General features: G+C 42.4%; 1 protein-coding gene and 1 long non-coding RNA gene across 3 annotated transcripts in view; one reads left to right on the forward strand and one right to left on the reverse strand.

Moving 5' to 3' along the window:
• Positions 1–19,677, forward strand: part of LOC309369086 (uncharacterized protein) — a 61,668-nt gene that overhangs the window by 28,586 nt on the left and 13,405 nt on the right. The window contains exons 5-6 of one of the 2 annotated variants that reach the window (XM_081909727.1): positions 2,612–2,738; positions 11,960–13,490. In XM_081909727.1, the coding sequence (XP_081765853.1) occupies positions 2,612–2,738; positions 11,960–13,470 (1,638 nt within the window). In that variant the 3' untranslated portion in view covers positions 13,471–13,490. Of the gene's footprint in view, positions 1–2,611; positions 2,739–11,959; positions 13,491–19,677 lie in introns of those variants that run through there. The other variant, XM_081909726.1, reaches the window with a different exon arrangement.
• LOC309369396 lies at positions 17,507–18,427 on the reverse strand. Its single transcript, XR_014168089.1, has 2 exons — positions 18,202–18,427; positions 17,507–17,634 (listed from the first exon to the last, which is right to left on the reverse strand). It is a non-coding gene; the product is annotated as an uncharacterized lncRNA (long non-coding RNA).

Raw genomic sequence — 19,677 nt, forward strand, 5'->3', positions numbered from 1 at the left:
CAAAGGTTTCCTGAGAGCACAGATGGATGAACAAGATTCAGCTGGCCCTGGAACAGGAAGAGGCCATGCCAGCCAAACTGGGAGCAGTGGGGGATTCTGGGAAAACTCTGTGCAGAAGATCCTGGGTGAGGAGGACACTCTATGCTCAGAGGTGCAGTTGAGGCAGTTCTGCTGCCAAGAGGCCCAAGGACCCCGAGAGGTTTGCAGCCGACTCTACCACTTTTGCCACCAGTGGCTGAAGCCGGAAAGGCACATGAAAGCTGAGATGCTGGACCTGGTGATCTTGGAGCAGTTCCTGGCTGTCCTTCCCCCGGAGATGGAGAGCTGGGTGAGGGAATGCGGAGCGGAGACCAGTTCCCAGGCGGTGGCCCTGGCCGAAGGTTTCCTCCTGAGTCAGGCAGAGGAGAGAAAGCAGGTGAGAGAGACTTTCCTCTGGATACTCCCAAGGGGCTCCAAACAGGACAGAAAACATCCCATAATGGTCTCCTGATGGCCCATCCGTTTTATGGGAACGCATCCATGGAATGAGATCTCACAGCCTTCAAGTCTTTGTCATTATCTGTCTGATATTTCTCACCATTCTCTGTTTTAAATCCTTGTTTCTTTTTCAGGGAAAGGATCTCTTTGCAGAAATGGAACTGAATTCCTGTGAGGCAGAGAGGCCTCCGTTGGACACCAGAGAGAGGCCACTGGGTAAGGAGGAAGGTGGTTTTTCTCCGTTTGGTCTCATTCTGTTGGTTTTCCAACTCATCTGAGGGTTCTTTTCATCTTGTTTTGGGGGGAGACAGTTGGGAACAATGGTCCAGAGGAGGGGAGATGTATTTCTGCACCACAAACATATGAAATGGGCACAAACGTCCAAATTCTCTCAGTAGGTAAGGCTTTCTCAAAGGCCCATCTTTAGTAAGAGATGCCCTGTTTTACCTGTGAGAGAAGCAGGCGTCCTGATCACCTTTTTCTCTTGCAGGTGACAGAATGATGCCGGCAAGACCTCCTGATCTGTCTTTTCATGGAGGCAGAAGGGAAGCAGCGGCTGTGGAACCAGATCAGGTCAGGGGAAGCTGCCTTGTGGGGACAGAGGCTGAGGGATGGAGCAATGCCATGGACTGGTTGGGGACAAAGGAATTGTGGGAGGAAGCAGCTGGGGAACCAGGAAGGGAAGACAGCTCAGAGCCGAAGGAGTGGAGGTAGAAGAATGATGGGTGGTCAGAGGGGGAAGAGGGAGAAGCCTGGTAAGAGGAGGTGTCAGAAGCTAAAGGGGTTACAGGGCTTTGTGAGCTGAGAGACTCTGTGGCAGAATGCAGTGCAGAATCAGAGGCAGAAGAGGAAGGAGGCGAGTGGGAGAGGAAGGTCGGGAGGCAGAGGTGAGTCAGGATAAGGAAGATTGTTTCCCTCTCCTTTTCCCAGAAGCCACACTCCCTTCTTGTCTCTCAGAGCCAGGAGACCCTGTGCATTGCAGGAATCTCTGCTAGATCATACTAGAGACAGCTGGACATTCAAAATAGTCTTATTTTATTTCTTGACTTCGGTTACCAGACTTCCCCCTTTCCCAGGGACTGTCCTCGGATTTGTGAATAAGTCTGCGGACAAATACCATCCCTGGCATGTCCCCAGATTTCATCTAATGTCCCCGGGAAACGCAGCAGTGGCAGTTTCAGCAGCCCAGAGCTGCCTGAGAGATCCCTGCCTCCTCCTGCTTGCACACAAGTAGCAGTTGGGATGGGGCTGCTCCGAAAGGCAGTGTAAAGCCTCGCTTCGCAGCTAAGGGATCTACGCTCCCTCCTGCTAGCATGCAAGTAGGAATGGAATTGGGGCTGCTCCGATGAGAAGGGAGGCATCGCACTGCCTGAGCCTTGGCGTTGCTCTTGGCCTTCCTTCTTCGCCTTCCATGCCTGACCCACCGCGCAGGGCTTCCCCATCACCACCACCACCGAAGAACCAACAACTCAGGGGCTGCCCAGGCTCATGGAGAAATGAGATAGAAGCCTCAGAGGAAGGGGAACCATGGCGGTTGAGGTCAAGGTGGTGGCCGCCCGTCTGCCGCCTCCATCGCTGGAGCATCAACACATGTGGCATTATTTATTTATTTATTTATACTTAGTGTCTCTGGATTCATTGAAAGAAATCTGGTAACCTTATACAGGATTCATCAATGAATGCTAAAATTGGTTTCTAAGTGGTGGACAAATGTGAACAAATCGTGGCCTGGATTCACCTAACCAGCCCCATCGGCTGCAAAATGGGGCCTGCCCCCCATTGCTCCCCCCTCCATGCCCCCATCAACCCCTTGAATTTGGCTCTAGGGCATTGGGAGGGAACTCCCCAGAACAGCTCATGAGGAGAGGAGAAACTGGATCCTTCCATCAGGCAAACTGGAATGCTTACGCAGGCAAAATGACTTGGAAAACACAAGGTGGAGAACCACGTATTTGCACAGAGACAAATACCCATAATTAAAACGCAGAATAAAATAAGCATCCATATTTGAAATGTGCAGCAAAGCAACCCTATTGAAACAACACCGCAATGTACAGGAATGAAACAACAGAGCATTGTGTAGCAGTTCATATTTCTGCTGTCTCAGAGGAGGACATTTCCCTTTTTCTTTTAGGGTTCATTGTGCTTTGAAGATGTCGCTGTTCGTTTCACGGACGAGGAGTGGGCGTTGCTGGATCCTGACCAGAGAGCTCTGCATAAGGACGTCATGGAGGAGAATCGTGGGATCGTGGCTTCTCTTGGTAAGGCTCCCTGTGGGATCGCCATATCAGCCTGGAACTTCAAAAAATACCTCTATGGGACCAACCTCATCTATTTTCACAGAGCTCAACAGCACCCCCTATAACACCTGGGAACCTAACACCCCCACAATAAAGAGTAAATTAGTTTTTTCTTTGAACAATCTTTCTCAAATTATTCCTTTCTCTACCAGTTTTGGGCTGGTCTGAACTTCCCTCTTAAATGTCAGCTTCAGAATTGTTAGGAAAGATAAGTAGCTTCAGGTTTTCTGTTTTTGTTTTTGCTCCTGTCAGTCTTGGGTTGACCAAAGAGATGACTGACATTGGAGATGGAGGGGATGCCATGACTGGGCCAAACAAAATTCATCCCAGAGAAGACTTGGACTTATTGAATTTAAGGTGGTAGTAGCAGTGATGAGGATGATGATGATGATGATAGTGATAGTAATACAGTGGACCTTGGTTTACAAACTTATCAACAACAACAATAATAATAATAACAAGAGTAATATAGTGGTACCTAGGTTTACAAACTTAATCTTTTCCGGAACAGGATTGTTCTTAAATCAAGGTACCGCTGTGATAATAATAGTATTTTTTATTTCTATCCTGCCCATCTGGCTGGGTTGCCTCAGCCACTCTGAGCGGCACAACACATATATAATCATGAAACATAAATAATAATAATCTGAACCCATATAAAAAGAACATTAACTTTAAAATTAACAACTTATACTAGAGGCCATCTTAAATGTTAGCTTCAGAATTGTTAGGAAAGATAAGTAGCTTCAGGTTTTCTGCTTTTGTTTTTGCTCCTGTCAATCTTGGGTTGACCAAAGAGACGACTGATATTGGAGATGGAGGGGATGCCATGATTGGGCCAAACAAAATCCATCCCAGAGAAGAGCTAGACTTATGGAATTTCAGGTAGAAGTAGCAGTGGTGGTGATGATGATGATGATGATGATGATGATACAGTGGTACCTCGGTTTACAAACTTTCCGGAACAGGACTATTCTTAAATCAAGGTACCACTGTAGTAATAATAATAATAATTTATATTTATTTATAAATATAATAATTTATATTTATACCCTGCCCATCTGGCTGGGTTGACCCAGCCACTCTGGGCAGCTTCCAACACACATATAAACATGAAACATAAATAATAATAATCTGATTCCATATAAAAGAACATTAACTTTAAAATGAACAACTTCTCCTAGTGGCCGAAATTGTGGAAACCTTTTGTGAAAAGTGTATTTCTGAGGTTTAATGGCTCATAACACTACTTTTGTGTGGAGAAATCCCATAAAATTATATAGCAATAGAAAGATAATTTAATGAAGAATGTAATGCAATGACTTTTATGATGGAGTATTTATTAGAACAGCAATCATAAAGAAAAAACGTGAAACCTTTGGTAACCATTGGTAACCTTTAACTTTCATTACGGCCTTACAATGCCTTCCCATGAAGTGAACCAAGTTTTTAGTTCTGCAGCTGTAAGAATGCCAAACCAAGACTGAATTATTGCCTCTGTTAATTGGGCTTCATTGCTGGGTTGCTTCTGACTAATAAGTTTCTTTAGTCGGCTCCATAGATTTCTGATTGGGTTAATGTTTGGGCTATTCCCAGGCCGTTCCGGCAGTGAAATAAGATTATCTTGAAAGCACCTTTTGCACACAGCAGCAACATGACATGGAGCTGAATCTTGTTGAAATAGAAAACAAACAAACAAACAAATATAAATGCTTCCGTAGCTGGGTAAAGATCACCTGCGGAACGCTTCAGTTTGGGCTCAAGTATTTCATTGATGCGTTTTGTTGTTGTTTAGTCGTTTAGTCGTGTCCTACTCTTCGTGACCCCCTGGACCAGAGCACGCCAGGCACCCCTGTCTTCCACTGCCTCCCGCAGTTTGGTAAAAATCATGCTCATAGCTTCGAGAACACTTTCCAACCATCTCGTCCTCTGTCGTTAGCTTCTCCTTGTGCCCTCCATCTTTCCCAACATCAGGGTCTTTTCCAGGGAGTCTTCTCTTCTCCTGAGGTGGCCAAAGTCTTGGAGCCTCAGCTTCAGGATCTGTCCTTCCAGTGAGCACTCAGGGCTGATTCCCTTAAGAATGGAGAGGTTTGATCTTCTTGCAGTCCATGGAACTCTCAAGAGTCTCCTCCAGCACCAGAATTCAAAAGCATCAATTCTTCAGCGATCAGCCTTCTTTATGGTGATGCGTTTTACATTCCGATTAATGACGCACATTCTGCCCACACCTTTTGCTGCCACGCAACCCCAGATCATCACACTATCTGCGTGTTTCACGGTTGGTGTAATGCAAGTAGGATGTAAATCTCTGATTCTTCTCGCGTATTTCATGCCATCACTATCAAGCAAGGAGATTTGGGTCTCAATGCTCCAAATAACACTGTCCCTTTGTTCCGCTGTCCAGTTAATATGGGTTTAATCATTTCAAGCTTTGCTTGAGAGATAACAATGGCTTTTTTTTCTTAAAATTCTAACATTTAGACCAGTCCTAGCACTCAACTTCACAGTACATTGCTCCATGTCATCTTGTATACGCCCATATGATTTTCTTATGTCATGTAGGGACAGTCTCTCCATTCTTTGATCGTTATCTGCCTTTGTGCACTTTTTCCTGCCTTTACCAGTCTGATTTTATAGTGATTGAGTCTCCTTTTTTTTATAATAATTTTTATTAAATTTTCACAACAATAAAAGAGCACACAAAAAGTACAACATAACAACATAACAAAGAAGAAAAACACAAAACATAAAAAGAAAAACTTACAACACATAATGACTTCCCCATACCTCTCCTGCTCTGCATCCTTATTTTCCAAATTTTTTAGCAACCCTTCAGTCCGTTTCTTTACCTCCTCCTTAAAATTTCTTCCCTAAAATTTATAGTTTACAGCTGTATTTCTTTATCTCATACCCCCCGACATCTTAACAGTCCTTTATTTGACAAAAGTTCTCGAGATACGTTTTAAACTTCTTCCAATCCTCCTCCACCGCCTCCTTCCTCTGGTCGCGGATTCTGCCGGTCATCCCAGCTAATCCCATGTAGTCAATCACCTTTATCTGCCATTCTTCCAGAGTGGGTAGTTCTTGCATCTTCCAGTACTTTGCAAGTAATATTCTTGCTGCTGTGGTAGCGTACATAAAAAATGTTCTATCCTTCTTCGGTACCAATTGGCCCACCATGCCCAGGAGAAAGGCCTCTGGTTTTTTAAGAAACGTCCACTTAAGGATTTTCTTGATTTCATTATAGATCATTTCCCAGTAGGCCTTAATCTTTGGGCAGGTCCACCAAAGGTGATAGAAAGTTCCTTCAGCTTCTTTACATTTCCAACATTTATTCTCAGGCACATGATAAATCTTAGCTAGCTTGACTGGGGTCATGTACCACCTGTACATCATTTTCATTATGTTTTCTTTCAGGGCGGAACATGCCGTAAATTTAGTACCGGTGGTCCATAACTGTTCCCAGTCAGCAAACATAATATCATGGCCTACATCCTGTGCCCATTTAATCATGGCTGATTTTACCGTTTCATCCTGTACATTCCATCTCAGCAGCAAATTATACATTCTGGAGAGATTCTTAGTATTGGGTTCTAGTAATTCCGTTTCTAGCTTTGATATTTCACTCTGAAAGCCTAGCTTCCTGTCTTGCTTAAATACTTCATTTATCTGATAATAGTGCAACCAATCTCGAACTTTAGACCTTAGCTCGTCATAACTCTTTAAGTTTGTACTTTCCACTCTCCTGTTCCAAAATTTCACAATATTTTAACCAATCTGAGTCCATATTAAGTTTTTTAACTGCCTTTGTTTCCATTGGTGATAACCATCTGGGGGTTTTACTTTCAAGTAAATCCTTATATCTAATCCAGACATTATATAGCGCCTTTCTGACAATATGGTTTTTGAAACCCTTATGTACCTTCACCTTGTCATACCACAGATATGCATGCCAACCTAGATTATTGTCATATCCTTCTAGATCCAAGGTGTCGGTGTCCTCAAGAAGTAGCCATGGTTTCAGCCAGCAGAAAGCTGCTGCCTCATAGTAAAGCCTTAAGTCCGGCAGGGCAAAGCCCCCTCTATCTTTTGTATCTGTCAAAATCTTAAGTTTAATTCTGGGCTTTTTGCCCTGCCAGACAAATTTGGAAATATCTTTTTGCCATCTCTTGAGGCACTCCACCTTGTCTAGAATTTGTAATGTCTGAAACAAGAACAACACTCTTGGCAATACATTCATCTTAATGACAGCAATCCGGCCTAACAAGGAAAGTTTCAATCTAGACCATGTGTCAAAATCTTTTTTCACTTCTGTCCAACATTTTTCATAGTTATCTTTAAATAAGTTAGTATTTTTTGATGTTACCTCCACCCCCAGATATTTCACTTTCTTTACTATTTCCAGACCAGTTGTACTCTGAAATTTATTTTTTTCTTCCGGTGTTAAGTTCTTCCCCAACACTTTGGTTTTCTGTTTATTCAATTTAAATCCTGCTACTTGACCAAATATTTCGATTAAATCCAACACTCTTTTGGTACTCTCATCTGGCTGTTGCAGTGTCAAAACTAGGTCATCTGCATAAGCCCTTAATTTGTAATGTTTTGCCCCAACCTGAATGCCTTTAACCAACGGGTCCATTCGGATCATATTTAACAAAACCTCCAGGACCGATATAAAAAGAAGGGGAGATATTGGGCATCCCTGTCGTGTCCCTTTTTCTATTGGGATTTCGTCCATAACCATCCCATTCACAATTAGTTTGGCCTTTTGTTCAAAATATATCGCACCAATACCGTTTTCAAATCCCTGGCCTACCCCCATCCCATGGAGATTCTTCTTCATAAAACTCCAACAAATGTTGTCAAAGGCTTTCTCCGCGTCCACAAAGATCAAAACAGCTTTTCTGTTGATATCTCTCTCCAACAATTCCAAAATGTCTATAATGTTCCTCACATTATTTGACATATATCTTCCTGGGAGAAAGCCTGCTTGGTCTTTATGAATCTCCCCAGCTAGCACACCTTTAAGTCTTTTTGCTAAAATGTCTGCAAAAATTTTATAATCCACATTTAGTAAGGATATAGGCCGGTAATTCTTGACCTGGTTTTTCCCAGTCTCTGTCTTCGGTATAAGTGAGATGAATGCCTCTTTCCACGATTCAGGTGCCCTTTTCCCTTCTAGAATTTGATTGCAAACCTCTTTCAATGGTTGAATTAACCATTCTTTTAGCATTTTGTAATACCTTGCAGTTAAGCCATCTGGTCCTGGTGATTTTCCCACTTTCAAGTTCTGAATGGCCCCCTCTATTTCTTGTTCTGTTATTCTCCCATTTAGGATCCTCCTACTATGTTCTGAGATTCTTGGTAGTCCATATTTTCCGATAAATTCCTCTATCTTTTGTTCATTTGTTGGCCCTTGTGAGTACAGTTTCTTGAAGAAGCTCTGAAAACAGTTACTTATTTCATTCGGTCTAGTGATGATTTTCCCGTCTTCTTCCAGAGATGTCACGGTATTCAACTTTTGTCTTTTTTTCAATTGCCATGCTAGCAGTTTCCCACATTTGTCAGCTGATTCGAAAGTCTTTTGTTTCATCTGTTTTACTTTCCATTCTATTTCATGATTCATCAATTCCATGTATTGCGTTTGGTAATATTTTATTTCTCTCAATATCTGTTGTGACTTTGGATTAGATCTCAATTTCTTCTCTGCTTCTTTCATCTTTTCCAAAATTTTCTCTTCCTTCTCCTTTTGTCTTTTCCTCTTTAATGAGTTCTGTTGTATAAGGAAACCGCGCATCACGGCCTTACTTGCGTCCCAAATTATCCTTTTCTCCACTTCTGTTCTCAAGTTTATTTCGAAATAGTCTCTTAGAGTTTTTTGGGCCTTCTGATAAATTTCTTCATCTTTTAAGAGGGTGTCATTCATTCTCCATCTGAATGTTCCCGCTGTTGTTTGTTTCATTTCCATCTTTACAGCATTATGGTCGGAGCATGTTTTTGGGCAGATTTCTACTTTTTTCACTCTTGATGCCAGATTACTGGAAATCCAGATTTGGTCAATCCTGGTCCATGTCATTTTAGCTTCGGAGAAAAAGGTTCCCTGTCTTTCTAGAGGGTTCCTTGTTCTCCAAATGTCTATAAGGTCCATGGTGTCAGTCATTTCAAAGAAAGTCTTTGGTAGTCTTCCATCATTAGATATCACATGTCTTTGTGCTTTATCCATGTTCGTGGAGACTACTCCATTCATATCGCCCATCATCAAGATTTTGTAGTCCATAAAGTCAGTTAAAGTCTCATGCAGCTTCTTGAAGAATTCAGCCTTCCCCTCGTTAGGTGCATACACTCCTACTATTAACAGTTTTTCTCCTTGTGATTGAATTTCCACAGCCAAATACCTTCCTTGTTCATCTTTAAAGATCATTTTTGGGGCTAGTCTTTCTTTAATATACATCACAACGCCTCTTTTTTTTACTTTGTCTGATGATATAAATTCAAGGCCTAATCTTCTGTTTATCAAGAGTTTCCTGTGTATCCTGGCGATGTGTGTTTCTTGGAGGCATATTATGTCCAATTGTTCTTTCTTTAGAATGTGAAAAACTTGTTTCCTTTTTCGAGGGAGGTTGAGACCATTACAATTCCAGCTTAGGAGCTGCAGAGACATCTTTACTGATGGGTATTTATTCCGCCAACCGCACCAGTGAGTTGTTCTTCGTCAGTTGGTGGGGAGACAAGTCCAAATGATAGGTTGGCAATGTCAGTTGGTTCTTTTAGACTCACAGTACCTTTCTGTAGGTCCTCTAGATGTCTGTCCAGAAACTGGTCTTTGTCCTGTATTGTTTTGATCTTTATTTTCTTTCCTTTAAAGTTGAAGGACAATCCTTGTGGGAATTCCCACCTGAATGGGATGTTGTTGCTTTTCAGCAGGTCGGCAAGGTCCTTAAAATAGGTTCTCACCTGTAGAATGTAACGAGGGATGTCCTTGAAGATCTGTATTCGAGAATTCTTTATCTCCAGTGCTTTCCGATAATGTAGGTTCAAAATTTTATCTCTCTCTTCTCTAGATCTTAGTGTAATTAGACAATCCCTTGGTTTTCTGCCTTGTCTCCTGCCCAGCCGAAAGGCTGTGGTTATCTGAAAGTCGTCTTCTCCTTCCCAGTCATCAATCCAAAATTCATGAATGATCTCTGTAAGGAATTCCTTTAGGTCGTCCCCCTCCTCTTCAGGGACCAGTCTCAGCTTCAAGTTTTTCCCTTTCTTCTCTAGTTCCCATAAAGCCAAAGTTGCGTCATGTTCACCAACCTTCCTTTCAATTGGTACAAATTTCTCTTTAAATTCCTCCACTGTACTTTGGGCGGTTTCAGCAATTTTCCTTGTCTCGGCACTTTCCTCAAGTAATTTGTTTATAGAACCAGTATGTGAAGCTAAAGTAGTTGTATTTAAATCTAGTCTTGTTGTAAGTTCTGATAATTTTTTGGAGTTCTCTGCCAGTCTTTTAGAGTTGTCCGTAGACTGTTTAGTTAATGCCTCTAGTGATTGATTAATTTTAAGTAGTGCCTGTGTCATAGATTCCATTGATGCTGTTGTTATCTTCTCCTGTGCAGCTGGTAGTCCTGCCGTAGAGGCCCTTTTCTTTTGTGCTTGAGCTTGTCTAGTTTTAGCTCTTGTTGATATTTCCTCCGGTGGATTGCTCATAGCCAAGGTCACTCTCATGGGAAAAAATGTTAAAGTGGAAAATCCCACTATCTCTCCTTCAATGGAACTGAGACAATGTCACTCTTTCCCTCTAGAGGCAGTAAAACATGTCTGGTTACTCAAAGTTACAAGGAAGCTTTAGGCATGTAGCAAAATAATCCAGCAGTTCAGCACAGACCCCCTTTAAATCAATAATGTTTCACTGTGAGCCAAAGTCGCTATTTTCTATCAAATAAAGTCATTTGTATCCACAGTTCAAATTTTGACAGCTCTTGACAGGTCCCTCTTTTCAGGCGATACAACGTAGCTCAGGCAGCCCTTGCCAGAGGGGACTAGCGGTGGGGGGTTTTCTTTCTGAGGTTATCTAAGGCAGGTAACAATCTGATCTATATTCTCACCCCCCCTCCTCCTGCCCAGGGGGGGGGAGGTTTCTTCCGATGCCGGGTTGCTTTAGTAAAACGGGCTTTTGCGTTTAAATGCAGCTTGATTTTTCGTTGCTTGCCAGATCATGCAGTTACGGGAGGCAGACTTCCTTGGTTTAATGCCTTACCCGCTTTCAGCCGAATCGAAAGTTTAATCCCGTTAAAGTCTTAAAGGTTGCTCTTACTCACGGGTATTACGATCTGATTGTAGTTTCAGGAAGGAATCGGCGCTCTCCGTCAATGGCGACGCGGCTTCACTCCACGGGCTGGGTTGCGACTCTCAGCACCGCGCTCACTCCCGATGCCGCTCCGGAGCCTTTAAAAAGGCTCTTTCACAGTACCGGGGGGCGCAAAGGTGCCCGCCGAGTCTCCTTGTTCACAGGCTTCAGCGCCTGTGATTTTAGGGGTCCCCCGCTCGCCGTAGCGGGTAAGACCCGAACTCGTGGAGCAGTCTCACCTCGGAGCTCGAGGCTGAGACCGCCATTAGACGCTGGCGCCGACCGGAAGTCCTCTAGTGATTGAGTCTCCTTATACCTCTTCAAAAATATAGAGAGGCCATCTTTGGTTAGGTTTTTCCCAATCTTTCATCTACTTTCTTCATAACGGTAGCCTTGTTCACTTAATGCTACAATTTTACATCTCTTTCTGGGTGACCGGTCAACTTTTTGTGCCATTTCTATAATTTTATAATGTTTTACAACTTAAGCAAATTGTGCTTCCTTTCTCTGGTTACTTGGCTATAACATTTGCTAGAATATGGATAATTAAATGAACTTTGTTGAATTGCATTCTTGATTAAATTATCTTCCCATTGATATATAATTTTATGATATTACTCCAAAAGAAGTGGTGTTATGAGCCATCAAACCTCTGAAATACACTTTTTTCCAAAAAGCTTCCACAATTTTGACCACTACTGTATATAAAACAAAGCAACATTCAACAACACATCACAATCTCATAATTAATTTGTTGGTTAATGACAAACAACACAGGTAATGAACACACACCCTTCAGTTTTTCTCCATTTGTTCCTGAGGCTCTAACCCCTTTTTGTCTCCATTGCAGATTGTGATGAAACGGAAATAGAGAACAAAGGTGACCATGACAAAATCCCTAGAGAGTACAAGCCACGTAAAAATTTGGAGTGTGGAGAAATGTGTAGTCAGAGCTCCCATTCCACTTCCCATCAACAAAATATCATTGGAAAGAAACTCTATCAGTGCATGGAATGTGGAAAAAGCTTCAGTCACAGCTCCAAACTCACTACCCATCAAAGAATTCATACAGGGGAGAAACCCTATCAGTGTGTGGAATGTGGAAAGAGCTTCAGTCAGAAGTCCCATCTCACTTCCCATCAAAGAATTCATACAGGGGAGAAACCCTATCAGTGTGTGGAATGTGGAAAGAGCTTCAGAATCAGCCACGATCTCACTTCCCATAAGAGAATTCATACAGAAGAGAATCCCTATCAGTGCGTAGTATGTGGAAAGAGCTTGAAGAATAACTCCAATCTCACTTCCCATCAGAGAATTCATACAGGGGAGAAACCCTATCAGTGTGTAGAATGTGGAAAGAGCTTCAGTCAGAACTCCGATCTCACTTCCCATAAGCGAATTCATACAGGGGAGAAACCCTATCAGTGTGTGGAATGTGGAAAGAGCTTCAGTCAGAGCACCCATCTCACTTCCCATCAAAGAATTCATAAAGGGGAGAAACCCTATCAGTGTGTGGAATGTGGAAAGAGCTTCACTGATAACTCCGATCTCACTTCCCATAAGCGAATTCATACAGGGGAGAAACCCTATCAGTGTGTGAAATGTGGAAAGAGCTTCAGTCAGAGCTCCTCTCTCACTTCCCATCAAAGAATTCATACAGGAGTGAAACCCTATCAGTGTGTGGAATGTGGAAAGATCTTCAGTCACAGCCACAGTCTCACTTCACATCAAAGAATTCATACAGGGGAGAAACCATATCAGTGTGTGGAATGTGGAAAGAGCTTCAGTCACAGTCAGAATCTCACTTCCCATTATCGAATTCATACAGGGGAGAAACCCTATCAGTGTGAGGAATGTGGAAAGAGCTTCAGTCAGAGCTCCGATCTCACTTCCCATAAGCGAATTCATACAGGGGAGAAACCATATCACTGTGTGGAATGTGGAAAGCGCTTCAGTCGCAACCACAGTCTCACTTCCCATCAAAGAATTCATACAGGGGAGAAACCCTATGAGTGTGTGGAATGTGGAAAGAGCTTCACTCAGAGCTCCTCTCTCATTTCCCATCAAAGAATTCATACAGGGGATAAACCCTATCAGTGTGTGAAATGTGGAAAGAGCTTCAGGAAGAGCTCTGATCTCACTTCCCATCAAAGAATTCATACAGGGGCGAAACCCTATCAGTGTGTGGAATGTGGAAAGAGCTTCAGTAACAGCCACAGTCTCACTTCCCATAAGCGAATTCATACAGGGGAGAAACCCTATCAGTGTGTGGAATGTGGAAAGAGCTTCAGTCACAGTCAGAATCTCACTTCCCATCAAAGAATCCATACAAAGGTTGGAAAAACCATTATACAGATTTAGAAGCAAGGCAAATCCACACTTTTTGAACCAGTCCTTTGGCTGATTGACATTTAATGCCTTTCTAAAATGTGTTTTGTGTTGCTTTTTTTTAATGTTGTAACCATCCTTAGACCTGTGGGTGTAGGGAATAGCTGCCAACTTTCTGCACCACCTAGAGTACCCACAGAATTGTCGCTTCTACTGGCAACACACATAGGAGAACAAAGACAAACACAAGGGGCAGGAAAAAACCTGGAAAGGGCCATACCAAATGGACATCCGGTGTGAAGAGGTCACTTTCCCCACTGCTGAACAATGCCACAGGTAGAGGATTTGAAATGCTAGAAGTGTTCCTGAGGCAAGGGGAGCTGCTGGGAAATTGAACTACGGGCTCAAAATATTACTTTTTTAAAAAGTTGCTGCCATTATAGGTATTGCAGGCAAAAAGATGTAAAAACTGCGACCAGGGCCATGGGCTGAGCTGGGTGATTGACAGTGGGGCCAGTCACCACCTCATGCCATCGCCATCTAGTGTTTTTTGTGGAACTGCAAGGCTGTGAAAACTGGAAGAAGTGTAACTCTTGCAGATGGTTCCAAGCGCTAACTAACTATGTCTGGCTCTGTTTATTGTTCTTTTTTACAGGCAGAGATTTAGGCCTATGTCGTTCCAGAGATGCAGTGCTGTTTGCTTTCTGTTTCCTCTCTTGTCCATGATGGGTTCAAAGTGTGTTTTGAAAATAATGTGTGTTCCATTTCCAGAGGTGGGCGACAACTGGTCAGTGTTGAGTGCAAAGACAGCCTGTTTGTGCTAGAAACGCCTATTGCAGGTAAAGGTCCCACTGAGGATGCACAAGCACAGTGTGCTAAGGTTCCCATTCATGATGGGTGACATCATGGCGTTTGGCACCAGAGAATGTCACATATCAACTGGGGGTACGTGAATAAGGTCCCATGGTGCACTGAGGGGTGCAAGATGAAGGCATGTGACAAATACCTGGAATGTAGGGCCTTCAAGAAAGCCAAGGTTCAGACGTGCTCTTATCCTAGGTCTGACAGGGTAACCACAAAACCTTTTGAGCTAGTCCATGCAGACCATTGGGGCCCTATGCCAGGTGCCAGTCTGGGCGGGGCCAAATTTGTGCTATCTCTGGTGGATGATTATTCCAGAAATGGGTGGATTTTCTCTCTGAAGCACAAGTGAGAGGCCGTTGCTTTGGTGAAAGACTGGATAACCGCAGTAGGACTACAATTCTCACTGCAGGTCAAGAGCTTTCAATCAGATCGCGGTGGAGAGTTCACCAGGTCTGCCTTGCAGAACTTCTTCTGCCAGAAAGGCATACGCCACAGGGTGACTGTATCAAATTCTCCTTAGGAGAATGGAGTTGCAGAATGCAGGTAGAGAACACTGCAGGAGGCAACTGAAGCCATGCTCTTTGACACAGGGTTGCCCCAGCAGTTTTGGGTGGAAGCGTGGAAATCTGTGTCCTTCACTCTGAACCTTTCCTACAGTTCTGTAGTAGGGGACACGCCCTATTTTCTGCTCCATGGCAAGAAGCCCAATGTGCATTTCTTCTTCTTTTCCTACAATCCCTAACAATCCCTAACATTCTTCCTATCTGCACTGGTGATATATAGCATTTATACATCATTTTCATGTAATCTTCTTTCAGCAAAGAGCAGTCTTTAAATTTTAAATCAGTTTTCCCCAATCTTCCCCAATCTTCAAACATTAAATTATGACCTATATCTTGTGCCCATTTAATCATGACTGATTTCACCTCTTCATCTTTTGTTTCCCATTCTAGCAGAATACTATATGCACTTTTCAGCAACTTCCCTTTCCCTTCTACAACTTCCTTTTGAAATCAAGATGTCATGTAGCTAAATCCTTTCTTATTCTCTTCTTTGTATATTTCATGTAGTTGCCGATAGTGCAACCAACTCTGAAAGTGGTCTTTTATTTCCTCGTAATCTCTTCGGTTCCATTTTCCTTCTTGATCCTTTAACAGGTCAGCATACATAAGCCACTTTCCTTTCTTTTCAAGTAGTTTGAGCAGTAAAGCTTCATGTGGTGAAAGCCACCAAGGGGTCTTCTGTTCTTATATATCTTTATACAGTGGTACCTCGAGTTACATACGCTTCAGGTTATATACGCTTCAGGTTACACACTCCGCTAACCCAGAAATAGTGCTTCAGGTTAAGAACTTTGCTTCAGGATGAGAACAGAAATCGTGCGGCGGCAGCAGGAGGCCCTATTAGCTAAAGTGGTGCTTTAGGTTAAGAACAGTTTCAGGTTAAGAACGGACCTCCAGAATGAATTAAGTACTTAACCTGGGGTACCAGTGTATCTCTCCCATATGCTCATTAGTGATTTCCTAATTATATGGTTATAAAAACATTTTTTATATATCTGCCCTTTCCCATGCCATAAATATGCGTGAGACCCCCCCCCCCCGATAAACCTGATAATTTATTTCTGCCATTTTTTGAAACATTTTGAAAAATCTTTCACAATTACTGGGACTGATTGAAAGAGGAATAACATTTTTGGCAGAACATTCATTTTAACCACTTAAATTGATCTAATCTAAATACTGGACTACCCAATAGCCTGATCTATTTGAAAGCTTAAAATGCATGAGAATCCTCCATTGGGGTGTAGGTAATAAGACACTATACATTGAGCATAATAGCAATTATACACAAAAAATGGGTCCCCCCCCCTTTGTGGAAATAACATACTGTCAGACACATGTTAGCATTCCTCCATAATATCACAGAATACACCACATACTAATTAAATATCAGTTGCCTATCTTGAGGCAATTGTGATCTTTTTGACATCTGTAGAAGGGATATCCTATAAGTGGGGGGGGGGCGGGGGGCAGGACTTTGGGGACTTAAAGACACAGTTATGAAGGGAAGAGGTAAAAGCCAAAAAGGGGAGAATCTCCTTGAGTTTTCTTGGGAAGCTCCAAGCATTTTATTCATTTCACTATTATTATCTTAGTGAGTTTAGCATTTTATTCATTTCAATATTAGGATCACATTTCCATATACCGGTATTTACTACTGTTATTATATGCTAAAAATACAAAAAAAGGAAAAATATAAAAAGAAAACAAAAGTAAAAAAGATAGATTACCAGTTAAACATTTTTCCAGATAAAAATAAATGGACTTGATTCAAAGATAGCAGATTTTTTAAAAAGTTATTATTAAATATTAAACAATACAAAGATATTATCAAAACCACACAGATTGTTACTAGGCAGGAACCTTAAGGACTAGGACGTGAAGGTGAAATGGGCACACGATTGTGGCTATCCAATCAAGATGAAAAATGGGGGAAATTATGGGAAAAGACATAAAATTCACCACGTGCTATCTGATTTTTAGATGGTACCTGACCCCATCCAAATCAGTCAAAATAAATAAATATCAGCAATAAATGTTGGAGATGCAGACAAAATGAGGGAACCTTGTTCCACATGTGGTGGACATGTCCCCAAAGGGAAAATAAAGTAAAATAAAATAAAATAAAAGCTATTTATTTTAAAGAAAACCATAGCTTTCCTCTTTTATTTTCATTTGGTATGCTTATTGTTAGAATATCAAATATCAAACTCATTTTCCAGTATTTTGCTATTAACATCCTAGCCGCTGTTGTTGTGTAAAGAAACACTCTTTTATTTTCACTTGGTATGCTTATTCTTAGAATATCAAAGAGTGTTTCTTTACACGACAACAGCGGCTAGGATGTTACTAGCAAAATACTGGAAAATGAGTTAATATCAACAAAAGGTGAGTGGCAATTAAAGTTGTGCTAGTACCTTGAAATGGCCACAATGCCAGAACTTCCAAGAGACTGGGATCTACTCCCAGTAATAAAAATCCTGCCAGTGATCTACCCATTGTCTTTGCCCAGAGTTCTTGAACTTTTCTCAGGGAGCAGTGACCAGAGTGGTGGATCGACCACTAGATCATTTAACAAATTAAAATTATATAAAGAATTGTGCTATAAAAGTACATGCCATATATGAAGTATAAAGATAATAGAACTTTTAACACAGTGGTTTCTGCAGTGAACAACAACTCTTACAATGTATATAGACAGGCGCAGCATTGATTTTAGCTACAGGTGACAGGAATCTGCAGCTGTAAGGTTTTCTTCTTTAAGTGACCCCTTTAAAACAACAAATGTAAAGCAAACTTGATCCATTCACAGGTTTGTTAATTTGTTAAAATATGTTGAATTACAACATTGTATTCCTTTATATTACTTAGAATATGTATAACGGATGGAGCCCATGAGAGCGAAACAAGGCATTATTCCGGAAATCCTTGTCAAGAATGTGGAACTGTAATAGGCTCCAATTTGGACTTTATGAACGTATGTGGAACAGAAACTAGCGGACATTTGGTCTTTATGAATGATTTATTGGGGACTTCCGTCTATATTATTGCACTTTATGTATTGTTTATGTGCAAGATAAACTTTGATATTGTGATAAGAATATATAGAAGAGTATTGTTTATGTGAATGCACAGCCGGTTACGTCTTGTGTGTTGTACATTCAAGGAACAGCATTCCTGACCCAGATTTCCACAGGAAGTCCCTAAGATGATTCCCCTTTCAAACAGGATATGTGAACCTAGACCAGGGTCCTCCTCTCCGGCAGATGGACAACCCCCTCCCCAAAGCCCCTCCCCCACTTCCCCATGAGGGTCTCCCACACCTCCCATCACTCACCAGGATGACTTTGGTCTTCTCCTGCTTGGAGCACTTCAGGGTTCGGAGCCCCCTGAGCTGAGCTGCCTGGCAGTTCAGAATCACCTCCGGCAGGTACAGCTGATCTTCCTCCAGCAGCTGAAATACAAAGTCAGTTCCTCACGAAGGGAGGGCTTCTCCACCTCCGAGAGGGCAGAGTGGGGGGCAAGGAGGGCAGGTCTGAGTCCCTGCTCTGGTTCTCCCCAATACTCACCTCTGAGTGACAGATGTGCAACCGCAGCACATCTGCAAAGAGAAGGACATGGGGACAGGTGAGTCCGTCTCTGAGCTCCTGGCAAGGCTATTCCAAGAGTTTCCTCCTGGATTCAAAGTTTTTAGATGAGTAGAATGTGTCCTTTTATTTAAAATGCCTCTCTGGGTTATTTGTGGGGCATAAGAATTCGTTCATTCCACCACCACCCCAAAAAAATATAGTCTGGTCCCCTACATGGTCTGAGGGACGGTGGACTGCCCCACAGCTGAAAAAGGTTGCTGACCCCTGCCCCAGGCTGACAAGGTGGCCAATATCCGGTTCCATTCCACCCTTTAAAAATCTAAATATCAAAACAGATCCCAGCTTTCAGAGCATGTAAAGCACATGAGTGGAAATACCGCTGCTCCATGCACAAAAATAGGACTATACTTCCTTCTCCCACCTTTAAAGTAAACCTCTACGGAACGAAACCGAATTGGCCCAAGCCTGCCTTCCTCCACCAACCTCAACTTTGCCCCTCAAGCCAAAAGACAACCCTTCCTCATCCCCGGGCGAAACCCCCTGGCCTTCCATTGGTAGAGCCGCCACCACGCCTGTGGCGTTTACCTCAGGGCAGTGCGGGGACTGATGACATGCTTTCAGCCTCAGACACTTGGCGGGTTCTGAAATAGCCGTGCAGGACATAGTTTGAGGACCCCTGGTCTACACTGACTGGGACATTCTGCATGCCAAGCAGATGCTCTAGGGCTCCCCATATTTCACTAGCCTTTCAACGTTATGCTATTAGCAACCGTGGAGATTCCACCTGCCTCTTTTGAAAGGAGGAAACTCATCTGATCAATTTAATCAATTAACAATAATAATGATAATATATTTATACCCCGCCCATCTGGCTGGATTTCCCCAGCCACTCTGGGCAGCTTCCAACAAAATATCAAAATACAATAGTCCATCCAATATTAAAAGCTTCCCAAAACATAATAAACAGCAACCATCCATTTTCAGTCCATTGAATTAGCAATTAAGCATTTCTGGAAAGGGAAATGGCATACTTCTTTTATTAGCATAAAAAGCATGCATAAGAAAGTATTACTCATTTATGATGAGAATAGGATTTATTTATTTTGAAATTCGCTTGGTTCCTCCTTGGCAGCCAGTGCGATTGTTTCAGCAGGGCTAGAACTCAGGACCCGCTGCCTTGAGGGACATCTAAGAGCAGTTGGGCAGGGAGAAGGTCTCCCTTG

This window comes from Podarcis melisellensis (genome assembly GCF_964234715.1).
Source record: "Podarcis melisellensis genome assembly, chromosome: 4".
Taxonomy (NCBI): Eukaryota; Metazoa; Chordata; class Lepidosauria; order Squamata; family Lacertidae; genus Podarcis; species Podarcis melisellensis.